Here is a 22329-nt window from a genome sequence, read left to right as displayed (position 1 = left end):
CTGCCATCTCTCTGAAGACAGGATAAACCTGTACTTATATATAACTATAGCCTAACTATAGATGTACCTCTGGAGAGAAGACTAGAAGAGCAGGTTGGAACCAGATAACAGAGGGCTTTGACTGCTAAACTGAGGGACTTAGAACTTATCCTAGAGGCCATAAAGCATGATTGAACATATCAGAGCAGGGGAGTTGTAATAAGTCCAGTGATGAAACTATGGTGCTGGCTCAGTGCTACAGTTAGAGAAAGAAGGAGGTGGAGAAGCCGAGGATAGGCTGGGGACCAACTGGGCAGGTGGCCAGTGTATGTTGAATTGGCAGGATTGAGGAAGACAATCTACCAATGGAGGATGGCCCAGGATACCAGTGGGCAAATCAGATAAGTCACTCAACTATCCTGAGATCCTCACACCTGGACCAGAGAAAGCATTAGTCAGGGGCAGCCCAGGGATCCAGAGAGTTCCCAGGGAGAGGCATTGCTACACCATGAAGGAAACTTTCCAACCCCAGAGCTAGTTCTAGACCTGTGTGCTCAGTTGTGTCTTTTTTTTTTTAATCTCATCAACACCTTGGGCCTGACTCAAGTCCTACCATTGAACTGAAGGTTCCTCTTCCCAGATGGTTCCAAGGAGGCTGAGCAGGGTCTTATTACAGACGCAGTGAAAAGATTATGTTCTTCAGCATGGACTGACCTTGGTCTGAATCTCAGCTCTGCACCTTATGAATCACATAGGACCTTGGGCAAACTAGTTAAGCCACCTGGAAAGTGGGAATCAATAATAGGGATTCTCACTGGGGTGTTGTGAGGCTTAGCTTAGTTAATATTTGTAAAGTATCTAACCACTGCTTACCGCATAATGGGTTCTCAGCTCCTGTTAATATCCTCTTGTCTTTCTCTTTATATGGCACAGAGCTTGTCCTCTGTGGATCTTGTTTCTCTCTCACCAGAGGCCAGCCTTGATGGGAGGCATGTGATCAGAACAGTAGCATTCTTTCATCATCATGTCCATTCAGCCATCCCTTGTTTCACATTGCACTGGGTTCCTGAATGACTGTACAGTAAACCATCATTTTAATGCAGTAAAGTAGCTGGATACCCAGGAAGCCCTGCTTGTAGTCCTTTGTCAGATGAGATGGATCATCACTGGATTCTTTTATATGTGCTGAGTTGTCGAGTTCCATTTGTTTATAGGTGGAGAGCATCTATGAACTTATTTAGCTACTCAACCACTCCACAGCTAGCGCTCAGAGTAGAAGGCCCAGAGCCTCAGAACAGAGCCTGACTGTCTCTCCCCAGACACTTACTGTGCCCTTGGCCCTGGCTGAACTTGGAAATCCAAGGATGCACATGACCAATGCACCCGGGAGGAACACCCCGTCCAAAACGGAGCATGGACACATCCTTATTCTGTGAGCACACACAGGGCTTGGGCCCCCCACAGATACCCAGGGCCTATTTTGTATAGGTTCCTGTGTTGGGAACTGGGGTTCCTGAGATAACAGAGGCCCAGCCTCTGTACTTGGAACTTCTCAGACTTCATGAACCTTTTCTGGTGCTTGACTTCATGAGCTAGATGCCATTCCTGTCCCTGGTCACTGGATTACAGATGTATGGGTGACAGCTCCTTGGTGAAGGGCCAGGGACCTGTGCTGAGACAGCCTCAGGGAGGGAGCATGCCCTGCAGGCCTCCCTGCTGCTTTGCAGAAGTGAGAACCTTGGGCCTCCAAGGTCCATGTCTGCACAGTGACTGGCCTTCAGTGGGAGTGGGGTGGGGGTGGGAAACGTGGGGGGGGGGCCATACTGAGCCATGGTCACTGGTTTGGTTGTTCTTAATTGGCCCTTTGGGATACCTACTGTAGCCCATTGATAGTGTCTTATGTCATGTGTCCTAAAAAAGCAATGGTCTCAATGAAGATCATTGAAATAGTCCCAGTCAGTTCTTCCTGAAGGTTCGAACCTGTCTCTGGACCTCCCCAATTAGTTTCTCTCCCTGTTACAGAGTACATAACAACTTAGGTCCATGGGTTACAAGGCTTGGCTGGGGGTTTCTGCACACAAATACTGGGGGCAAGTGTACGCTGTTCCTTCGAGAGCAAGGGGACAAAACATTCAGGGATCTGGGCACTTTATCGTTGATATATTGAGATTTCTCCTCCCAAGTAACCACACAGTACCAAAGTCATAGAGTGACAAAAATTTTCTTCCTGGATGTTTTACCTAAATTCCCAAGCACACAACCTTAGCTAGTGGACTATGACTTTACCTGCCACTAGATGGCTCCCCATGTGCACATAAGTCTTTCCCACATAGAGAACTCGAATTAGATGTTCTGGGTTTATTTTATTAAACATGTACACATACCCACGTAAAGTCTTAACTCTCAGCATTGTTGAAGCCAATAATCAAATCTTTAATTTTCCTTTTAGCATTCAAATGATAGAACTTACATTCTCTGGAGAATTGGTTTAACATAGGCTCTGTGGGTGTACTTAAATCTTGTGGGACACAAACCACATGGGTGAGAAGCAGAATTTGAATTCATGCTATTCAGTGTCATGTTTGGGGTTGTCTTGTAAATCAGTACATGCAATGTTGCAATGTTTAACACAACAGTCTTTAAATTTGGTTTTTTAAAAAAGCACTTGGAGAGAAAGGAAGAACAAACATTAAATAGCGCTTACTCCATGGTAGTGTTCTGAGACATTTTTAAATATGAACTTGTTTCACCTTCATAGCTTTGAAACTGCTCCTCCACCTGCATCATTATAACCATCTTCTAGGTGAGGAAACTGAGACTGAAAGTGAGGGGCTCACTCAGCGTCTCAGCCAATAAACACCACGCTAACCAAACTCCTGGTCCTGGCTTGCTTGCACTACATCCCGTGCCTCCGGCTGGCCTGAAACAATCAGGGCAGTTTTAGCAGAAGTCATCAGATTGTGGCATGAAAGGTATTTGGATTCTGAGGGCTCTTTTCACCTTTCTCAAATTTTCTTATCTATCACACGGAAATAAAATAATCCCTAATTGCTGTGAAAGGATTTGTAAGCTTTAAAGTCTTACACAGATAATATCTGCTGTTGTTATTGTTGGGATTATTTGGGTTTTGTGGGAATATGAGAATTCCCATCTATGCCCAAAGGCTTGTGGGCCTTCACTTATTCACACAAAGATCATTTATTGCCTTTGTGTGCGACCTGCCATATGAGGTGCCTGTAGTATTTCTGCAACAAACCTGGTCTGCCCTGAACTTTCTGTACGGCTGAGTATTGGCAGTGTTGCTGCCTTGTGCTTCCAGCAGGTAATTCTCCCTCAGCCTCAAGATCCAGAAATTACAGACAATGGGTAGGACAACTTCAGGGGCGTGGCCACAGCTGACTAGGAAGATGGCCAGCGCCAGTTCTGCATGAGCCCAACCACCAGAAAGAGACAGCTTGTTTTTTATAATTATTATTTTGGAACCCAATGTATCATTTCTATACCCAGGAGTTGCCACTTCAAATGGCCAATCAGATCATCTCTTTGGCAGAGGCTGCAATTCAAAGTACAAGTCTTTGGATACATTTTAAAGGGAGTTCTTTGGACCACAGTTGTATTGCTTCTAAGATTTTCTCTAATTTGGCTTCAGCAATGATGTGTGACCCAGGCCTTGATCCCTACATGCATACCATTTTGTACCTGGTGGTTCTTATTGGAAGGCCCTTGGTATAAGGCATGTTCTATAGACACTGTTAATAGATACCATTCTCATTTGACTTCTCAGTACAATAGCTGTTGTAAAACGGAATCAGGGTTGATAAATCTAAAGGGATAAAGTTCACCAGAGAGAATATTTTTAACTCTATTTTTAGTTCCTGAAGTTTTTGCCTCAAAACTCTATAATAATGGTGGTGCACATGACTTTCATTACCTTCTGCAGGGCCGTCTTGGGGCATAGGCCCACTCAGCTGCCTTCAGCCCCATTTTCCGGAGCTCAGGCCCGTGTGGGCCCCTCCACCAAGGCCACTCTAGCCCTGCCTCCTGGCCTCCAGGCCACTGGGGGCTGCTATTGGTGGGGGAGGGGGAGTGGAGGGCAATGTAGTTGCTTCTGCCTCAAAACCATCTGTGCCACTGGAGGGGAGCCCTTAGGGTCTCCTTGCTGACATTTTAGATGCAAAATATCTGTTGTGTCTGTAAGAGAAATGATGGGGAGGTGCCAGAGGGACTCCTGGGAATGTGCCAAGAGGAAACCAACAGTGCAGGAGCGCTCTGTGCCTGCAGCCCATGCAGGATGCTCAGGCAGGACACAGTGTTCAGGGCTGACTCAGCCTCGGCAACTGGGGTGGGGGAGCCTCAGCATTTGCCCAGACTCCGTGATGATCCAGTAGCCTGTTACTCCAAGCCCTTGCCTGCTGCAGCCATGTGAGGGCAGTGATGCAGCTCAGTAGCCTTTGGGCTGATTGTCTTTGTAAGAGCTCATGCACTTGAAGTAATTTTCATCCTGGGAACACCTTAAATTAAGGTCTCTAGGTTCACATTCACGACCTGGCCAACATTGTTAACACAGACCCTCAAGGGGAGCAGGAATGGCTGGCTTCGGCTGCATTTCTTCCCATGTCTCAGGAACCATTCTGTACCTCTTCCGCACATCTGCATCTGTTCTCACACGGCTGCCATAACGACGTTTCTAGAGCTGATCCATCTCTCCCATAAGACAAATAAACAGACGAACAAGAAACTTAAGTGGCCTCCTGTTGTCTTCGGGATCAAATCTCAGTGCTGTGTGGCACTGCACAGCCCACTCGTCCTGGGCTCGGCTCTCTCCTCCCAGCAGGAGAACACCAGGAAAAGCCCAGCCCTGCACGTCCTCACTCCCTCTCTCAAGTCCTCCTTGCTCATTTCTGCCTCAGAGCCCCTTGGTCCACGCGTATGCCTTGCCCCGAATGCCTTCTGAACAGCACTCTGCCTTGATCCCCGCTGTCATCTTTGAAGATCTTACTGGAATATTCCAAGCTCCTGACACCTGCCCTGCCTGTTCCCTAAGCAGAGCTGGTCAAGCTCTCTTTGCATTCTTGCAGCATTTTGGTCTTCCTGTTTGAGCTCTAACTCTCTTGTAGTTACCTATACACCCGCTTCCCCCAGCGTAAGAGGAGCTTCTTAAATGCAGACGAGGCAACTATCACTATACCTAATTCAATAGTTGTTTGAAAGCAATTAATGAATGAGACAGACTATTTCAAACCTCCCTCCCAAGGCCAGTGAGACTGAAAAGCTGTGGTTCCTGCTCCCACCACCTGGGCAAGGAGCCCTGCTGTTTTGTTTTATTTCAGGCCGTTTTCTCGCGACCAGGTGCCTGATCTCTGAGCCTAGAATACCTCAGCCCAGAGCCGCCGTTGCAGCCCTTAGCTCCTGAGAGGAAGGGGCAGGGCTCAGTAGCTGCGCCTCTGAGAACATGCTGGAGAACAATAGCAGGAAGCGTCCAAGTGGGAAACAATCAGTGGGCTCAGCCCATGTGGAAGAGCTTCCTGATTGGCTTGATTTGTTCTAAGCAGGAACTCTTAGAATAGCTTTGGGATTATCCCAGTGGGATGACAAATTTCTCCACCAAGGAGGTGCTAGCCACCTGGTAATGTGAAGTATGGAAAACATGGTTAGAAAAAACAAAACCTAAGAGGAAGTTCTCTTTAGGAAGATCCTTTTGGATTTAGCAAGACTCCCAGCCCCTGCCACAGCTCCCTGGGCCAGCCTCTGAGCTTTGGGCACAGTTAAACTGTCACTTCCCCTGTAGAGGTCAAAGGCCAGAAGTGCTCTTTGTCCTTCGGTGGCCTGTCAGGCAGCTCATAGAAGGCTAAGGTATAGATGGGAGCAAGCAAGAGTGGCCCCTTTTAGAACCACATGCCTGGGGTAGACACTGGTTGAGCACTGACTGTGTATTCAAAAGCACTCCTTGTAGGCACCATGAGGGCTGCAGAAACACCAGATGCTTTCTATTCTCATGGAGCAGTGGTTTCTAGACCACATTCTGTTCTGTGGAAAAGCCTAGCTGAGGCAAGGATGGGGTAGAAGTGGGAGGTACTCCCAGTCCACTCATGCCTCAGTGAGAGCAGCTCTATTTGACCAAGATGTTGGAAAAGAAAAATCTTACAGTAGACGGAGCAAATGCTGAAAACCACTGAAGTAGGAGTGGTTTCATTTGTTCTTCGCAGGAGACAGTGCAGGGCAGCCTAAGCTGCTAGGCTTCAGCAACAGGAAGGCCTGGGTTTGGAACCCAGCTCTGCCCCTGCTGGTGCTGGATCACAAGTTACTGACCCTCTCTCAACCTCTGGCTCATCAGCTATCAAGGGCAGATTACAGTAGTGGTTACTGTGCAAATTGCAGAGAATTGAATAATGCTTACAAACCATTTAGCACGTTGCCTGGGCCATGATAAATGCTCGATGAATGGTAACTATTTTAACCACTACATTAAATTTTTTTCCAATGAATGAGTCATTAACAGACTAAACTCAAATATCTTGAAAGCTCCATCGGTCTCCCCAGAGCAACCTCCCATGTAGGCAGCAGGCAAAAATGTGTTGATTATCCCCACTTTGGGCATTTATAAGAGCTGCAGCTGAAGCTGTGTGGATGTACACATACACACACACACACACAGAGGCTAGTGGGAAACTCTAACTCAGCAGGAAAACTGTCACTGAGTGCTGGATTTAGGCACAAACAATGAGTAAACAGGGATTTGGAAAAGAGGAATGTGCCATATAAACAATTCTCTCAATCAGATGTGAAAGCCCAGATGCTTCTTGCATGAAGGGGTGAACTCGGAGAGAACCATAGGGTAAAATGAAGTAAACGCTGAGACTGTCCATCCTTCTGGCCCATTCCTACATATCTATGTGTCTTCCACTTGCGGTTTTATTTAGGCAAATCCCAGAGTAAATAAGAATAGCGCAACACACACACACACCTGGAATCAGGTGAAATTACATGTTTGAGATTATTTGGGGAAAAGAGTAAAAAGTCTAGAAAACACAGCAGTTACCTTCTGTATTATCTCAGAGAAAGCAAATAAGAACAAATTCTTTTTAATCAATTATTTTTGCTAAGCCTAGAGTTGCCATTAATTTGAATTTATTCTTTTAGCATTCATGTTTGACCAAAGGAATTGAACCAAAGAGTCTGCCTTGAGGTTACTTCCCATTGAGAAATAACTTATGCATTCATTGAAACATTCATTTACTCAACCAACATTTCTTGAGAACTTTCACTGAGCCAGGATCCTTGCTAGATGCTTGAAGCCATGTTCAGAGAAGGATAAGGAAGAGATGGTGATTATCCTCAAGAGGTTTGCAAACAGCAGTTGGGAAGGGAACCCCAAATCCATCAACAAGTGGTTAAAATATGGTGAGATAAAATTGGTGATAGAAATATGTCCATGAGATGTGGCAGCAAAGAGGAAGGGCACTTCATGGGAAAGGTGACAGCGGAGACCTACCTGAGCAAATACTTCCTGGGTAGTAATTACCCAGGGAAGGGGAGGGGAGAGAGCAAGGGTGATCCAGGCAGAGGCAGCACTACGGGCAAAGGCATTGAGAGGAGAAAGAGCACCCTGTGTGCAGGAATCTGTAAGGAGACTATTGTCCCTGGAGGTACTGGAGAGTCTGGGAGTGTGTAGACTAAGGCACTGACAGCAGAGAGCCTCTGTGAGGGGTTTCGCAGGGGAGAGCATTTGTGGTGCTTCCAGGCACGTTCTGCATTTGAAAGTGATGAGGCTGGTTAGAAGCAGAGAGAGTGGTTAGAAGGTTACAGTAGGCATTTAGGAAGAGTGAGGAGGGAACCCATGTAGAACTGATGAGGAAGAGATTTAAAAATGATTGTGGGGCAAACTGGCAGGACTTAGTGGCTAACATGTGTGTATGGTGATCACCAGAGAAGGGCAAGTCAGGGGTCAAGATAACACCCAGGTTTCTATCTTAAGAGGAGTGGATGGTGGTAACAGGAACCGAGCTAAAGACTGCTGGAGGGAGGAAGAGCTTTATGGAAAAGATGAGTCTGGTCTTGCTTATGTTGTGTTTGAAGTACCTGTGGACCATCCAGATGAGACATTGAGTGTGCAATTATTTATCGAGACAGGAGTTCAGGAGAGAAGCTGACTCTTGGGTGGGTGTCAGTGTGTAGGTGCAACTTAAAGCATGAGGCTGGACATGATTAGCTAGGGATAAAATGCCAAGCCAGTACAGAAAGCCGAATGAACACTTAATGAAGGAGTGGAAGGGGCACCATATTGAGAATGTGGTGTCATGGCCTCCAAAGGAGGCGTGGTCCGTAGGGTTCAAAAAAAGGGAGAAGTCAATAGATGCACACAGTGAGCATCCATTAGGCTTGATAGGACATCATGGACTTACACAAGACCAGATCCAACAGAGTGGCAGGGCAGAAGGCGGAGTGGAGTTAGCTGAGAAATGAATGGGGTGTGAGGCTACTGAGGCAGCAAGAGGCAAGGCCTAGAATCTGGAAGGGAGATGCAGCAGTAACCGCAAGCAGGATGCAGGGTCACCGGGAGTTCACCTATTTTTAGTGTGAGAGAATTTATTCTTGTTTATGGACTAAAGGGAAGGAGGCATCTCAGAAAGAGGTTTGAGCTACAGGGGAGAAGAGGTAATCGATGGAGTACCATCCGAACAAGGTCAGGTGCACAGGTGGAGGTATTGGCCTTCAACAGGAAAGTCTCTGAGTCACAGGCTGCAGGTAAGAAGGCTAGATGAGACTTTTTCTCTTCCTACAAAAGGAGACATTTCTAGGGAAGGAAGGGCTTGAGCTACTGAAAAATGTACTGCTTTGAAAGAAGATCAGCTCAATTTCATGTATTCAAAACTCTTCATTTCTGATGAAACAGACTCAAACAAGGAATCAAACCCAAGAAATCAATGCTCAGTGCAAGCCTGGAAATGATTTCCTGTAGCAGAAATCAACATGCATAGATTCTGATGGGGTAAGCATGTGGTTCCGGATGGAATAAATACACAAGGAAAGGAGAAATAGGCTGGTCTCTGTGAGCTAGGAGAAAACTTATGGAGACAGAAATTTTCATTTCTATTTATTTGGGATTAAATTTGCTTTTTTTTTTTTGCAGAGCAGTGTACATCCATTCTGGCTAGAATACAGGGAAGCATGTAAAGCATGGAAGGGGTTAGAGGAGAGCACGGAGGGTGTGAACTGCCAGCCTGGGAAGTGTGACTGGATTCGGGAAGGAGGTAGTGGAGGGCCACCAGGAGCTTTTCAGTGAGGAAAAGGATATGAGCTGTACTTTAGGAATTCTTAAAGGGACCCCTCTCTTCTCTGCCATAATTCTGTCTCAATGATGACATGAAAAAAAGAAAAATGAAATGGGCTTGAGTTTCCACTGACCCCTTGCAGTTAAGAAAGGTCCTGTTGTTTTGCAAGGAGAAGTGGAAATCCTCTGTTTATTTAAGGGCCATTAACCTTTTTTTCACAGTAAAATACCAAACGGTCGGCTGTGATTCCAGATATACTCATCTAAGGAAAAGGAAGCTGCTTCTGTACAAATTGAGTCACAAATGAAAAATATTTGGGGAATGCCATAGAAACAAATGCACTGTCTTCCTGAAATACAGTGGAAAATGAATTTTGTAGTGTCTAATCTGTGTGAAAACAAATAATATTCTTCCCAATTTTATGTAGAATAGAGAAATAGCTATTATGATAGAGACAGAAAGAGATAGAAGGCTAAATAGCCTTAGAATGGAAGGAGGAGTCAGATGATCAGGTCTAAGGCAGAACTAGAGACCCAGGCAGGAGGATCTATTGGGGGCATCTTGAGAACACTACTGAAGGTAGGAGCGATTCACCCATGATTCCTCTCCATTTGGGGTCACTCCTCTCAAGACACGGATTACTGGGCATGAGTTCAGTCAGCCTGGGTTAGTTACATTTCCACTCCTTGGCAAGGGATGTGGGGCCCTCTGATCAGTGGTTTGACCAAATCTGCATCCACAGGGCACTCCAGAGAGATTACTTCTCGGTACAGGAACTGGGTGTTGTTCTGCAAAGGAAAGTGACAGGGATCTTGGGCAGACAAAATTAATAGTTGCCAGCCACCTTATCCTCTGTCACCACAGTCACCTGTGAACCACATAGAATGTGTCTTCTGCTCCCACCATTAACTGAAACTTCAGCGTCATCGCTGAGCTCAATGTGGTCGAGTCTTGTGCATAGGGGTGACCGGTTCAGCACATTTCAAGGCTGGAAAGGTGTTTAAAGTATACAGTCAGCCCAATCTTGGCTCTTTCTGTTGTTAATTCAGCTGGCAAGTGTCTTGAGTTGGCCTGAGACAGACAGCACAGCCGCAGCACACCAAAGAGACGCTGAATTGTTGGTGATTTTCATTGTACCAAGAGTAGAAACTCCCCTGCTGAGATGCTGGATGGGGCAGGGGTTCAGGTGGCAGTTGGAGAAGCTTAGCTCCAGGGGAGCTCCATTTTCAAGAGTTGATTTGCAATCGTGAATTTCAAACTCTGCAATTGTTTATTTTTTTCTTCTGCTGCTCAGTCAGTAGGGCTCTGGGCTGTGCTTAGCTATGGCCCCACATCCTCAGCATACTTCTAAGAGCATTCATTCAAAATTCAACAATAAATGGTGAATGTCCTGTATTAATTAGGATTAAATGTGGATACAAGTAGCAGAGACCCACAATCAAAGTGGCTTAAACAAATTCTTATTTCTCCCTCTAGTAAACATCCACAGTAGGCAGCTATGATCTCTGGTGGCTGTGCTCTGTTCCTCAGGGACCCAGGCTTCTTCCAGTTTATCCTTCTCTTATCCTTCTCTTCAAAGATCAAGACAGTGATTAGAGAGCTCTACCTGCACACATGACATTACAGGCAGAAATATGAAGGAAGGACTGGAAAAGAAAGGGCTAAAGAAGGTTCTAGAAGCTACTGTGCAGTACTTTCACTCACATCCCTTTGGCCAGAATATGCTATGCGTGGCTACAAAAGATGCTGAGGAATGGGGACATTATTCTGTGTAGCCACATGCCGAGCTAAACTTTAGGGACTTCATTGCTGTGTAAAAACGGGAAGATGGAAAAAGGTGACAGCTAGCCGTCTCTTTTACATTTTTCCTGTGCTGGATATCTGAAGATTTAGGCAGCTCTCCTCTCCTCTGAGCAACCAACACTCTTCCTGACGTTCTTGTTTTGGCAGATTGGCCAGGCAGGCACCCCACCTGACTGTCCAACGCTGAAACTGCAGTTCAAGAGAAGAGAATAGGTCTGAATTCAGCACCCCCAGCCAGTCTGTCAGCATCTCCTTTTATTCTGGGAGAATTTACTGAGACTCACACACAGCATTTGGCCCATTCCCAGTTCATGTGTGACACCCTGAGCCACGTCCCTCCGTGTGAGGAATGCTGTCAGGGCTCACTCCATTGTTAGGAATAGACTGGCTGGCTCAGAAATTGTTCAGAACTATACGTAGGGTCCCAGGGATGTTTTGAACATTTTTTTATTGCTCCTCGTGCCTCGGCTTTGCTGTGCTTACATGAGGAGTCCCAGAAGTCACTCTTCCTCTTGGCCATTTTCCTGCCTTTCCTTTTCTACTCATGCCCCTACTTTTCTAGTCTCCCCCGCTCACTCCTGGGCCTCACTTCATGTCACCACTGCTCCCCACCAGGTAGTAAGTTTCGTTTGCCTGCATCTCCCCTTTTCCCAGAATGGAGCTTCTCCAAGCCACGGTGATTACTAAACTTAACCTCCGCACTCCCAAGGAATAAAATTCAGACAGTGAAAGCTACAGGGAGATGAACTTTGCCTTCGTCTGAGCAAGCATTCTGATGATCATCAGTCTTCAAAGGGGGCGTGGCTGCCTGTGAGCTCCCCATGGATGGAGGGTTTCAAGCAGAGGAAGGATAACTGTTGGGTGGAGTATAGTTCAAGGGCTTTCTGTTTCTGAAAAGCAATTAGATTAAGTGGCTTCCAGTCCTACCTGCAGTTCTGTGAGCATGAAGAATGCATTGTGTTGCACTCTGCATTCTTGAGGAAGGGAGGGGAAAAGAGGATGTGGTCATAAGGAGGTAGTCAAAAGTAGTGGCAAAGAACACGGGTTCTTCAGCCAGTATATAAGGATCCAAATCCAGGCCCCACATTATCTTTGTGCCCCTGGGCAAGTCAGTGACCTTTCTGTACCTCAGCCTTTCCGTCTGTGTAATGGGAGTTAAAAGATTTCTACTTCATAGGATACTGTGAAGATTAAGTACCAGAATGCATATAAAACACTTAGAACAGTGCCAGACAGTAAACACTCAAAAGTCCTAATCATTATTACAGTTGTCACATACAGGCAATACATACATAATAAAAACAATATTAGAATTACTATCATCACTGATGAAGACAGAAAAATGAAGCATACCTGCGTTTGCAGGCAAACCCTCTCCAAACCAGAAGACTGTTAGGAACCCAGTCTGTGTCTGTCTGTCCTCTCTTGGATCCCGCTGAGAGAAGCCCGCACGAAGAAGGGTTTGTCGGCTCTTGTACATAGAAGATTTAGGTGTAGTGGAGGATGGGAGGGAAGTAGCTAGAGGACCAATGGCCCAACGTCCCTCTCAGTCAGCCTCTCTCATTCTCTTCTCTCTCTCTTTGAGGTGTATTGTCTCCCACTGCAGAGGAAGGAAGGGCCTTGAAGGCCTGGTATTTCTGGGCCAGGAAGGCACAGCAGAATGAGACCCAACGTGAGCTATGGGGAGGAGGGACTATTGAGGACTTCCCCGAGGCCCTGTGCTGAGCCATGCCTACTGGAGGGTGCAGCACACCGTGACTGAAGAGGCCACACAGGGTCACCTGCCCCCGGGTGGAAGTGGGGACGTATTCTGGGCCTTGGCCCCTGCTCTCTCCTCTGCCGGGCGTGTTTTCTTCTCAGTCCCCCAGTGAAGGCATCCTTCCAGGCCCAGCTAATTATCCGCTACTCAGTCAAGTTTCTCTCACCATGTTATGCCAGTTGGAAGTTGTATTCAGGTGTGATCACAGTAATAGTTTCAACTCCTAACAAGAAATATGAAAGAAAGAAAGGAAGGAAGGAAGGGAGGGAGGGAGAGGGAAGGAAAAAGGAAAAAAATCTGGAGCTGACAGTCCAGAGCTGGGTAGTTACTCTGTGATGCCCTCTAGAACCCAGGTAGTTTCTCTCTTGTGCACACTCAGCCACCCTTAGCACACTCTTGGCCCTGTGGACACACGATGACTGCTCCCCCTCTAACATCATATTCTTTATGGTAGTCAGAGTAATGCCCCCTCCAGAGATGTCCACATCCTAATCCCCAGGACTTGTAAATATGTTAGGTTGCATGGCAACAGGGATCCTTAAAAGTGGAAGAGGGAGGCAGAAGAAGAGTCAGAGAGAGATGCAACCCTGCTGACTCTGAACATGGAGGAAGGGCCCACGAGGCATGGAATGTGGGCAGCCTCAGGGAGCTGGAAAAGGCAAAGAAACAGATGCTCCCCCACAGCCTCAGAGGGGAACACAACTCTGCCGACCCCTTGATTTTAGCCTGGTAATACCCATGTCAGGCTTCTGACCCACAGAAATGCAAGATGGTAAGTGGCTGTCGCTGTAAGCCACTAAGTCTGTGGTCTTTGTTATAGCAGTGGTTGGAAACAAATGCATCTGCCTAACACCAGATCCCTGTACCAGGCAGGAATCAGAGAAGCCCTGGTAAAGGGCATATGCCACTTAACGTCAACCTTCCTTCCTCTTTAAGGAGATTTCCCACAAGTCTTTCTGACAATTTCTCCTTACATCTCATTGGCCAGAGCTAACCTGTGACCCATTTTTTATGCAAATGAAGCTGGGATATGTATATTTTCAGCTGAACACACTGCTACCCCCCAACAAAATAAGGGTTGTTAGTATGGAAGAAAAGGAGAACAGATACAGGGCAGGCAACTGGGAGTCCCAGCCACATGCACTCCCAGGCAGAACTGACACTTCTACAACACACCATGCTTTTCTCTATTTCACTCTTTTTAGGTTGTATTGTAATGTATGCATTTGCTTGATCATTCTCATTACCTGACCAAGAGCTCTCATGAGCAGACACAGTGGCTGATTTAGTTCTCTGTCCCTAATGCTCAGCGCAGTGCCTGATAGAAAGAAGGTGTCTGCAAAAAGTTGGATGGATGAATGTATAAATGGATTTTGAAATAAGAGGATGGCTGATGCACATCATAGGGCCAGAGGTCCTTTGTATTTTCCTATGAGCAAGGTCTGCCAGGGTTAGGTAGATTTTATAAGACCATTTGGCCATGATTGCAATCTCATCTCCAGTAAATTAAGCCTGTACAGCTGCAGTGTGTCACTTTTCCTTACCACCTGTTATAGTCTGCCTTTTGCTCAGAAGAAACTGAGCAAGCCGGTCAGAGGCGCTATGTGCCCCTGTCCCAGCCTGAAGAGCCTCAATTAACCTTGTGTATAAATTACACTTACTGCCCATTCTTTATTTTTAGCTCAGCTATATCTGTTTGGCTCCTCAAGAGAAGAGTGCATTAGATTTCAGTCATGAAACTATAAAACCATGACATTTCTAGCCCGGTGAGAAGACTCTTATTAACCCCATAACGTTCTTGTTTCTGGTGAGCTCCTTAGTCCCAGGACTCAGGTTTTCCACAGAAAGATAGTGGCCCAGGCCGTGCAGGGCCCTTAGGACCTGGCCCAACCTGTGCATGTGCAGCAGAGAAATCTGCCACTTAGATCTGACTTGCTCAGACCTAAACTGCATTCATTCCCTTCGGGTGAAACTCAGTTGTTGTTATCACAAAAATCTAGTTTCGTTGCCTTTTTTTTTTTTTCCTCTCTCTCTCCCTGTTCCTTCTCAGTTACGCTGTATCATGACCCAAATCTTTAGCACTTGAACTATATAGCTGAGAGCCCTGAACCCATAGGGCCAGGGGCACGCTGTGGGGACAGATGGGCCAACCAGTGAGCATTAGGTCACAGAATTCTTAACCACTTGGGGCTGCTTCACCAGGAGAAGCGAGGTACTTAGAGTCAGCGTTTCTTTTTTTTTTAGATAGCCATTTTTAACACGATTTTATTTTAGAATCCCTAGTAGTGCCTAGCTCTGAGTCCAGCCAAATAAGCTCCGTAAATGTGGGTTGAAGTGAATGTAAATTGCCATTGGAGTGCCCCCATCTAAGCCCTGACACAGGAGAAGCCAGCCCCATTCCTATGCCATGGCCTGTGAAACGCTACCTTCTTAGCAGTAGGTCAAAGGAGGGGTTTACTGGTTTTATTCTGGTTAGATAAGGAATCCATACATTTTTTAAAAATTGGGAAAATACTGAAAATGATAAAGAACAAAATTAAAATCACCCAATATCCCATTACCTAGAAACAACTACCACTGGTAATTTTCTTATTTTCTCAATCTTAATGCTCATCAAGGGATACCCTGTATCCATCCAGATTCTCTGAGGATTGGGGGAAGTGGGGCAAGGGTAGCTTATATTCTTTCTAATCTTTTAACTTCAGGTATTATTAGGATATGTAATATAATGCATATTTAATATATGTATATATCCCTATAATATATAAATATGTGAGCTTTATCAGTTAGCTGTTGCCACAATAAGTACTACATGATGACTACTCTCAGACTCTCTGGTTTAACACAGAAATTATTTATTCTTGCTCACAATTCTGTGAGAAGACTGGGTGTTTGCTGACCTGGGCTGGGCTCAGTGTGGCCCCTCTAGTTTAAGGTGCAGGTCCAGCTGGGCTTGGCTTCTGACTCTCAGTTGGGCTCAGTCTATTCCCCACGTGTTCTTTCTAGGGCTAAGGCTAAAGGGACAGCAGTTGTCCAGGGAAGCTCCTCTCTTGGTGCTGGCAGAAGCATAAAAGGACAGGCCCAATTGGGCAAACACACTCCAAGCCTCTGCTTGTGTCCCATCTGCTAACATCCCATTGGCTAAAGCAGATCACGTGTCCAAGCCCAAAGTCAAAGGAAAGGCAAGTACGAGTCACTCACCTTGAGTCCAAAGCAGATCATGTGGCCAAGACTAACATCAGGGGTCAGGACGTATACTACACCTCCCATGGAGGTGAAAAGGGAAAGGAGAGAACATGTTTGAGAATATAATCCACCCACATCCTAAATTACCCACTGAGGTACTCTGCCCTTTGAGATACAAATAAAATCTGCTCAGAACCCACCCTGGCCAGTGTGACCATCCAATCTTTCCCAGAAACCTCTAGTCCCAAGCTCCTCTACCCACTGTATCAGTTCAGTACCTGGATCATTTGTCCCATGTATATTGTCCCTATTCCACGTATGCCCCTTTCCTTGACTCTCCCCCAAAACAATTTACACAGATGTGTGTAGAAGATTTTGCTGAATGTTTGGAACAGCAAAGCAGTTTTTCTCTGTATTTATATATCCATGTTGCTTGGCCCCTCTCCTCTGGATTCTGTTTGCACCTCAGCCTGCACACACAGTCTCTCAAATCAAAGGTCACTGAAGAATTCACCTCACCTCAGAAATGCTGAAGGTCTCATCTTGGCTGAGCTGTACCTTTTTGTAACTCAGTTCAGCCTTTTTTATTCATTCGATATATGTGTATGGAGCATTTGTGCTCTCCGCATGATGAATTTATAATCTAGAAGGGGCAATTAGTAATCCATATACGCTCTAAAACAGGGATCAGAGTTACTAAACCTCAGCACTATGGATAGCTTGGGCCAGATAATCCTTTGTTGTGGGGGGCTGTCCTGTGCAGTGCAGAATATTGAGCAACATCCCTGGCTGTCTTCCCCAGTAGATGCCAGTCGCACCACCTCCATTCTCCTTGAGTTATGGATGACCAAAATATCTTCATTGCCAAATATCCCCTGAGAGACAAAATCACTTCAGTTGAGAACTACTGCTGTAACATACAGTAGACTTGATACCACCTTGGATAAACCAAGATAATGTGCTAATAAATGTTCAGAGCAGGCAATGTTGTGTCTTGGTCATAAATATATGGGAACTTCATGGGGTCAGTGGTATCTAAGCTGAGACTCCAAGGATGGTTAGCGTTTTGAGATGAGTTTCTTGGAGGAGGGAAAAAGCCTGGCACACAAATGAGCACAAAAGTAGTAGCTCTGTCTGACTAAAGTTTAGAGGGAAATAGGCATGTTTTTAAGAATGGAGGCCATATAGATACTAGGAGAGGCTAGGTGCTATAGGACCATTGATGTCATTTTTGGGACTTCCACTTTTACTATGAGTGAAATGATAAGTGTATCTGAAGCTATGTTCATTTGGAGGGGATAAAAATTGTCTGCAGAGTTGGTCTTTGTAACCCAAAGTAATTGCTGCCAGGTCTCACCCATCCAGAGGTCATTTTTCTGATGCAGGGGAAGGAAACAGAAAAGGCCTCTGAAAAGCACAGTGCATCCTTCAGTAAATTGTGCCTGTATCTTGGTGTTCCTTAGCCCTTAGAAGATGTCACTATGAACCCTTTATTTGGGGTCTTAGTCTAACAGAATTGGTCAGGCAGTTCCCAGCAGCAGTTAGAAGATGGTCGAGGAGGAGGGGAGGGAAAGGAGTAATACAGGCAGGCAGACATGCCACAGCAAGGCTTCCAGCACAACAGAGGCCAAAGAGACCGAAAGTAAAACTGAATGAATGAAAGAAGAAATTCAGACCAAATGATTCCAGAAGTGTGATAGCCTGGAGTCCTCCAGGCAGGGGACGTCCATCCCTTCATAACCCAAAGGCATTGCTACATAACAGCCAGCGCCACCCTCATGTGCCAACATACTCAATGTTTATAGCAAGGCAGGAAATATGTGAAATACTGTAGAATCCATGTGGGGAGAGTTTAGCATGGTGGTTAGGAGTAGGGTCTAGAGTTAGATTTTCCTGGCTTGAATCCTCACTTCAGGGTTCTGCAACAGTAAACTAACTTTGCTAAACCTTTATGATCTCATCTTTGAAATGGGGATTCCTTAGTCAGAGGGCCATTGCAAAGGTTAAATGACATAAGCTATGTGAATTCTTAGCTTGGTTCTCAGCACAGATTTAGTGCTCAATAAGAGGTAATGGTTATTGCTATCATCTCATTGAAAGGTTACAGCTATTACTGAAGCCTCCCCTAAATCAGAACCATAGCTGCTCTTTTGGAATATTCCCAGAGTCTCCTAGCAGTGCTGAAATTTCTCTTTCAGAAAATATATAAGATGGTTGTGAAAACTGAGGAAAATTCCAGAAAAGGAGGGGGCAACTGTATCAGTTCCTTCCACCCCCACCCCTTTTGGGCTGTACAGGCCAGACCCCTGAGGGAGGTGACGGCGAGTTCCCAAAGCTGATGGCCACCAGCTATTTTTCAGCAGCATATTTCCTTTGAGCAAGCCTGGTTCTTCACCCTTTGGCCCACCTGACAGAAGAGCAGTTATTCTGGATAGCTGGAAAAATATAACGCTGTTTTCTTTCTGCTCTTGTGTCCTATGCTGTGTAAAAATAGCTACCTCCAAATTAAGAACTGCCTATCAATAGACTTAGAGGGGAGGCACCAAAGCGGATTGCAAAGTGCTGGCAGTGAACTAGAGGCAGTAGCTCTGCGTTGTTTTCCTTTGACCAATGTCTGCTAAGTGGTAAAGCCAAAAAGACGGGATGCTCTGTAATATGAAATCTTGGTCTGATACCTCAGCGTAATGCAGAATGGAGACTGCCGGGAAGTCACCCAACAGGAAGGAGCTGCCCTCTGGCCCACGGATGGCACCACACTCAAGGGACCTCTCCTCTGTTTGTGTGTTTTCCAGGCTGGAGCAGGAAATACAAGCACTAGAAAGTGAAGAGTCCCAGATATCTGCCAAAGAGCAAATCATCCTAGAGAAACTAAAGGAGACAGAAAAATCCTTCAAGGACTTTCAGAAGGTGAAGAAAACAAATGTGGTTTCTCTAAATTAGATCCGCGGGGAAGCAAGTGCTAGTAAAATGGTGCCCAGTGGAGAAAAGGCCAGTTGGTATTGATAAGTCTGAGCGAATACCCTGTGAGGTGGCGGGCAGGTGTGTGAGGCCCAGGGCCATCTCTGAAGTTGGGAGGGGACTGTACTGCAGGTGTAGGACCACCGGGCCTGCTGGGAAGCACAGGGAGGAGCCATTAAATTAACCCCATCTTCCTGCTGTCCAAACCCTTTATATGCTCTGTGCCTAAAAAACCAATACTTATTAAGTATATTAGAGCCCTGGGGCTTTAATTAGACTTTGCTTTTTTAAAAAAAAAAGTCTTTCCTTTATAAAAAGGCCAGAGGCAAAACCATATCAAATGGACATGAATTCCAGATACAGAAAGTATAACTACATGAATTTTATTGTCTATGAAAACAGATGGTGTCATGTAGCAAAGAGGAGAGAATCCATAAAGCTGGTAGGCTCTGCATATCTCAGGATCTTCCCTCCATCTTATAGCCTCGGTTTCCTCAGGTACCCATCAGCAATAGGAAAGCAATCTAGTCAAATTAATTTCAAGATGGGATTTTCTGGTATCACTTCTCTAACACAACCAAGGTATCTACTGGATAAATGAAACAAATCTCTACTAGGAGAAGTTGGAAATGGTAAATCTTTCCCTTAAAGTTCAGGATCCCAAAAAAAATTTCCCGGAAGAAAAGAGAGCCTTGGGATTGACCAGCAGTCAGATTCTGGGCCTGGGCCTGGGTGAGAAAGACAGTTAAATGAAGGAGGGCTTATCCTCCCACCCGTGTAGTAATGCTCTGCCCTGCTTTTGTTTCCACAGAGCTTCTCCAGTGCGGATGGAGGTAAGTGTAAGTGCTCTCCGCCCCTGGTCTGTAGAAGAATATTTTTATCCCGATCAGCTAAGCCGGTTGCATTAGCACGGCCCCTGGGAGATGTGCTGTATGGTTTGTAAGGACGTCAGAAAGGAGCGGCCCTGTGAGCAGGCATCGAGCAGTTGTGTCCCAGTCTCCTCTGCTTCAGGGACTGCTTCTCCACTCAGTGGTTCTCGACTAATGCAGCTAGCCTGGCTGTTCTCCCTCCTGTCCAGTTGCAAAGGTCCTTTGCTGGGGCCTTTCTTGAAAGATACTCAGCAAAGCATGCTAACATCAGGACCAAGTCCCTGGCAGGAATGGACCCATCTGTGCCCATGGTCAGCTCTCCAGGCCACAGCACACATCAGAGGGGTCTCATCTGATGTTTAGGAAACCTTTCTAGGCCTCTGATTTTCCTTTGAATCAGAAAACTGCAGTTTCTTCAACCTTCCAGGGCAGCAGGGCTGGGCAGAACTTCCACCCCCGTGGGGCAGAGTCGGCCTGGAGCATGTGAAGGGAAGGAGCAGGGGACTGGCTTCCTGACCCCATCCTAGCGGGCGTGGGCCTTCCGCCTGCTCCCCCCTCCCTTCCTTGCCTCTGCCCTCCGCTGGGGCTGTGGGGATGAAGTTGGGATCAGATGCTTCTCATCCTTCTCCTTGCTCCCCGAACCGCAGCTACAAACTCATGAAAGCCACTTCACCCCCAGCTTTCACTCTGGCCGCAGCTAGACCTGCTTTGTAATGCTGGGACTTGTCGAAGGGATCAGATACCACCTGCTCACCTGGTTCTTAGAAGGTCAATCTCTAAACAGGGAAGATGATCAGAAGCCAGATTAAGAGTTGGTATGAGTGTTCTCCCAATGTCATTTGGAAAAATACAGGAAAAGGTTCTAAACTGCAGAGATATAAAATGTCTTTTTCTGGATTAGCCAAAGATACTTACACTAAAGATAGTTCTGACTTTGGGGGGAAGAAAGTGTTTTGTGAGAGTGTGTGGGTGTGTGTTTGTGTGTTTTTCCAGCAAATGAAATCCTGGAGAGCTGGATTTTGGCTCCCTGCTGATCTTTGGGAAGGTATTAAATGAAACCTCATGTTCCCAGCACATGTGGCAGAACTAAGTCAAGGCCAAGCCAGCAGGGACTCCAGGAGGAGGCCCCGAGACAGCTCTAAAGCCTCCTTTCGGGTGCGGAGCAAGGACTGAGGAGATGGCCTTGCCTGTTTTGAAGGACTGGAGGTGGCAGCATGTGGAGGGCAGTGGGCCTCCCTGGCGCTGGGGGAGCTCTGAAGCAGCCACTGCCTGTAAGTGGCAGTAAAGCATTGCATGTCAGACTGGGATGGGGCTGCGGGGCACTGACCCATAGCCGCCCACATACCAGAGGGTGTGTCTTGGCCTTCTATGCTCTCACTTCCTTTTTCCTCTTTCCATTTCAAGCCTGGACCTTTCCTAGACTCTCTATAACTAGGGAAGAGATGGGACCTGCATGTCATGTGCCAGGGAAGACATGGAGACCCACATAGTCTATGAACTGTTAACAAACAAAAATGAAACCGTGTTATATGCCACTGTCTTTCATTTTCACCCAGAATTTTTCTCATTTCCCTTTGCATTACTTCCCACTATTTTCATTCATTCACCTAAGCAATTCATAGAGGTGTTAAGAAACCTGATTGTGACTGAAAAGGGAGCTCGAAGAGAAAATTGCCCTCATGACTCTATCCTCTGTTGCTTTTTGGGTGACCTCAGACTTAGGAGGATGCAAAATTTTAGTGATCCCTAGAAATGGCCAGGGAATAGTCTCTGTGGCCTTATCTTTCACCTTAAAATATGATTCCTACCCTCTCTGGTTGTGCCTATGCCTGGGGGGACCTTTCCGTCACACTACTACTGGCAAAGAAAGCAGCATGAAGGAGGAAACACATCTTCTGGGGATGTGGTCAGTGTTTAGGTCATACTGAGGTCTGAGGGTAAAAACTGAGGCACATGTTTGGGATGTCTGATTATTTTCTTAATCTTTGACTTCAAAGTTGCCAAGCATCTCTTAGAATCAACCGTTGTTATTAAGAACTAATAAGAAATTACTATAGAATAATAATGCCTTAAGGAAAATACCCAGCTTCTGAAACACAGTGATTATAGAATCCAACTGAGATTATTATTTATTGGCACAAGATGCTGCAGATAGTCAGAAAGAGCTTCCTCACATTAGCGAGGTACCCAAAGATGGCTGCTAGTGTGTGCCTAAGTGTCACAGCCCCACTTCAGGTGCCTCGTGCACGTGTCAAAGGAAACAAAGACACTGTAGTGCTGGATCACTGGTGGGGTTTGGTTACACGAAGCGTTGGCAGTCAAGACCACTGCATTTCTACCTTGAGTAGACTTTCTCAGCCCTGTTCTAATGCCCCCTTGCTTCCTTCCCATCCCGTACACCCACCTGTTACATAGCGGCACTGTCACAAGTTGAGTGAGTTGTTTTTACTGCCCTAAACAGGCACAATGTTTTGTGTAACTATACATTTCATGGAGTAGGTAT

The 22329-nt window shown here is 46.1% G+C and overlaps 1 protein-coding gene across 9 annotated transcripts in view; it reads left to right on the top strand.

Annotated features, from left to right (window-relative positions):
* Window positions 1-22329, top strand: part of PALM2AKAP2 (PALM2 and AKAP2 fusion) — a 416273-nt gene that overhangs the window by 201435 nt on the left and 192509 nt on the right. For all 9 annotated transcript variants that reach the window (XM_036990572.2, XM_036990574.2, XM_036990581.2 and 6 more), the window contains 2 exons: window positions 18792-18906; window positions 19769-19790. In XM_036990572.2, the coding sequence (XP_036846467.2) occupies window positions 18792-18906; window positions 19769-19790 (137 nt within the window). The remainder of the gene's footprint in view (window positions 1-18791; window positions 18907-19768; window positions 19791-22329) is intronic.

Source organism: Manis javanica, chromosome 2 (assembly GCF_040802235.1).
Source record: "Manis javanica isolate MJ-LG chromosome 2, MJ_LKY, whole genome shotgun sequence".
In the NCBI taxonomy this organism is placed as follows: domain Eukaryota; kingdom Metazoa; phylum Chordata; class Mammalia; order Pholidota; family Manidae; genus Manis; species Manis javanica.
This window is presented reverse-complemented; position numbering and strand designations above follow the sequence as displayed.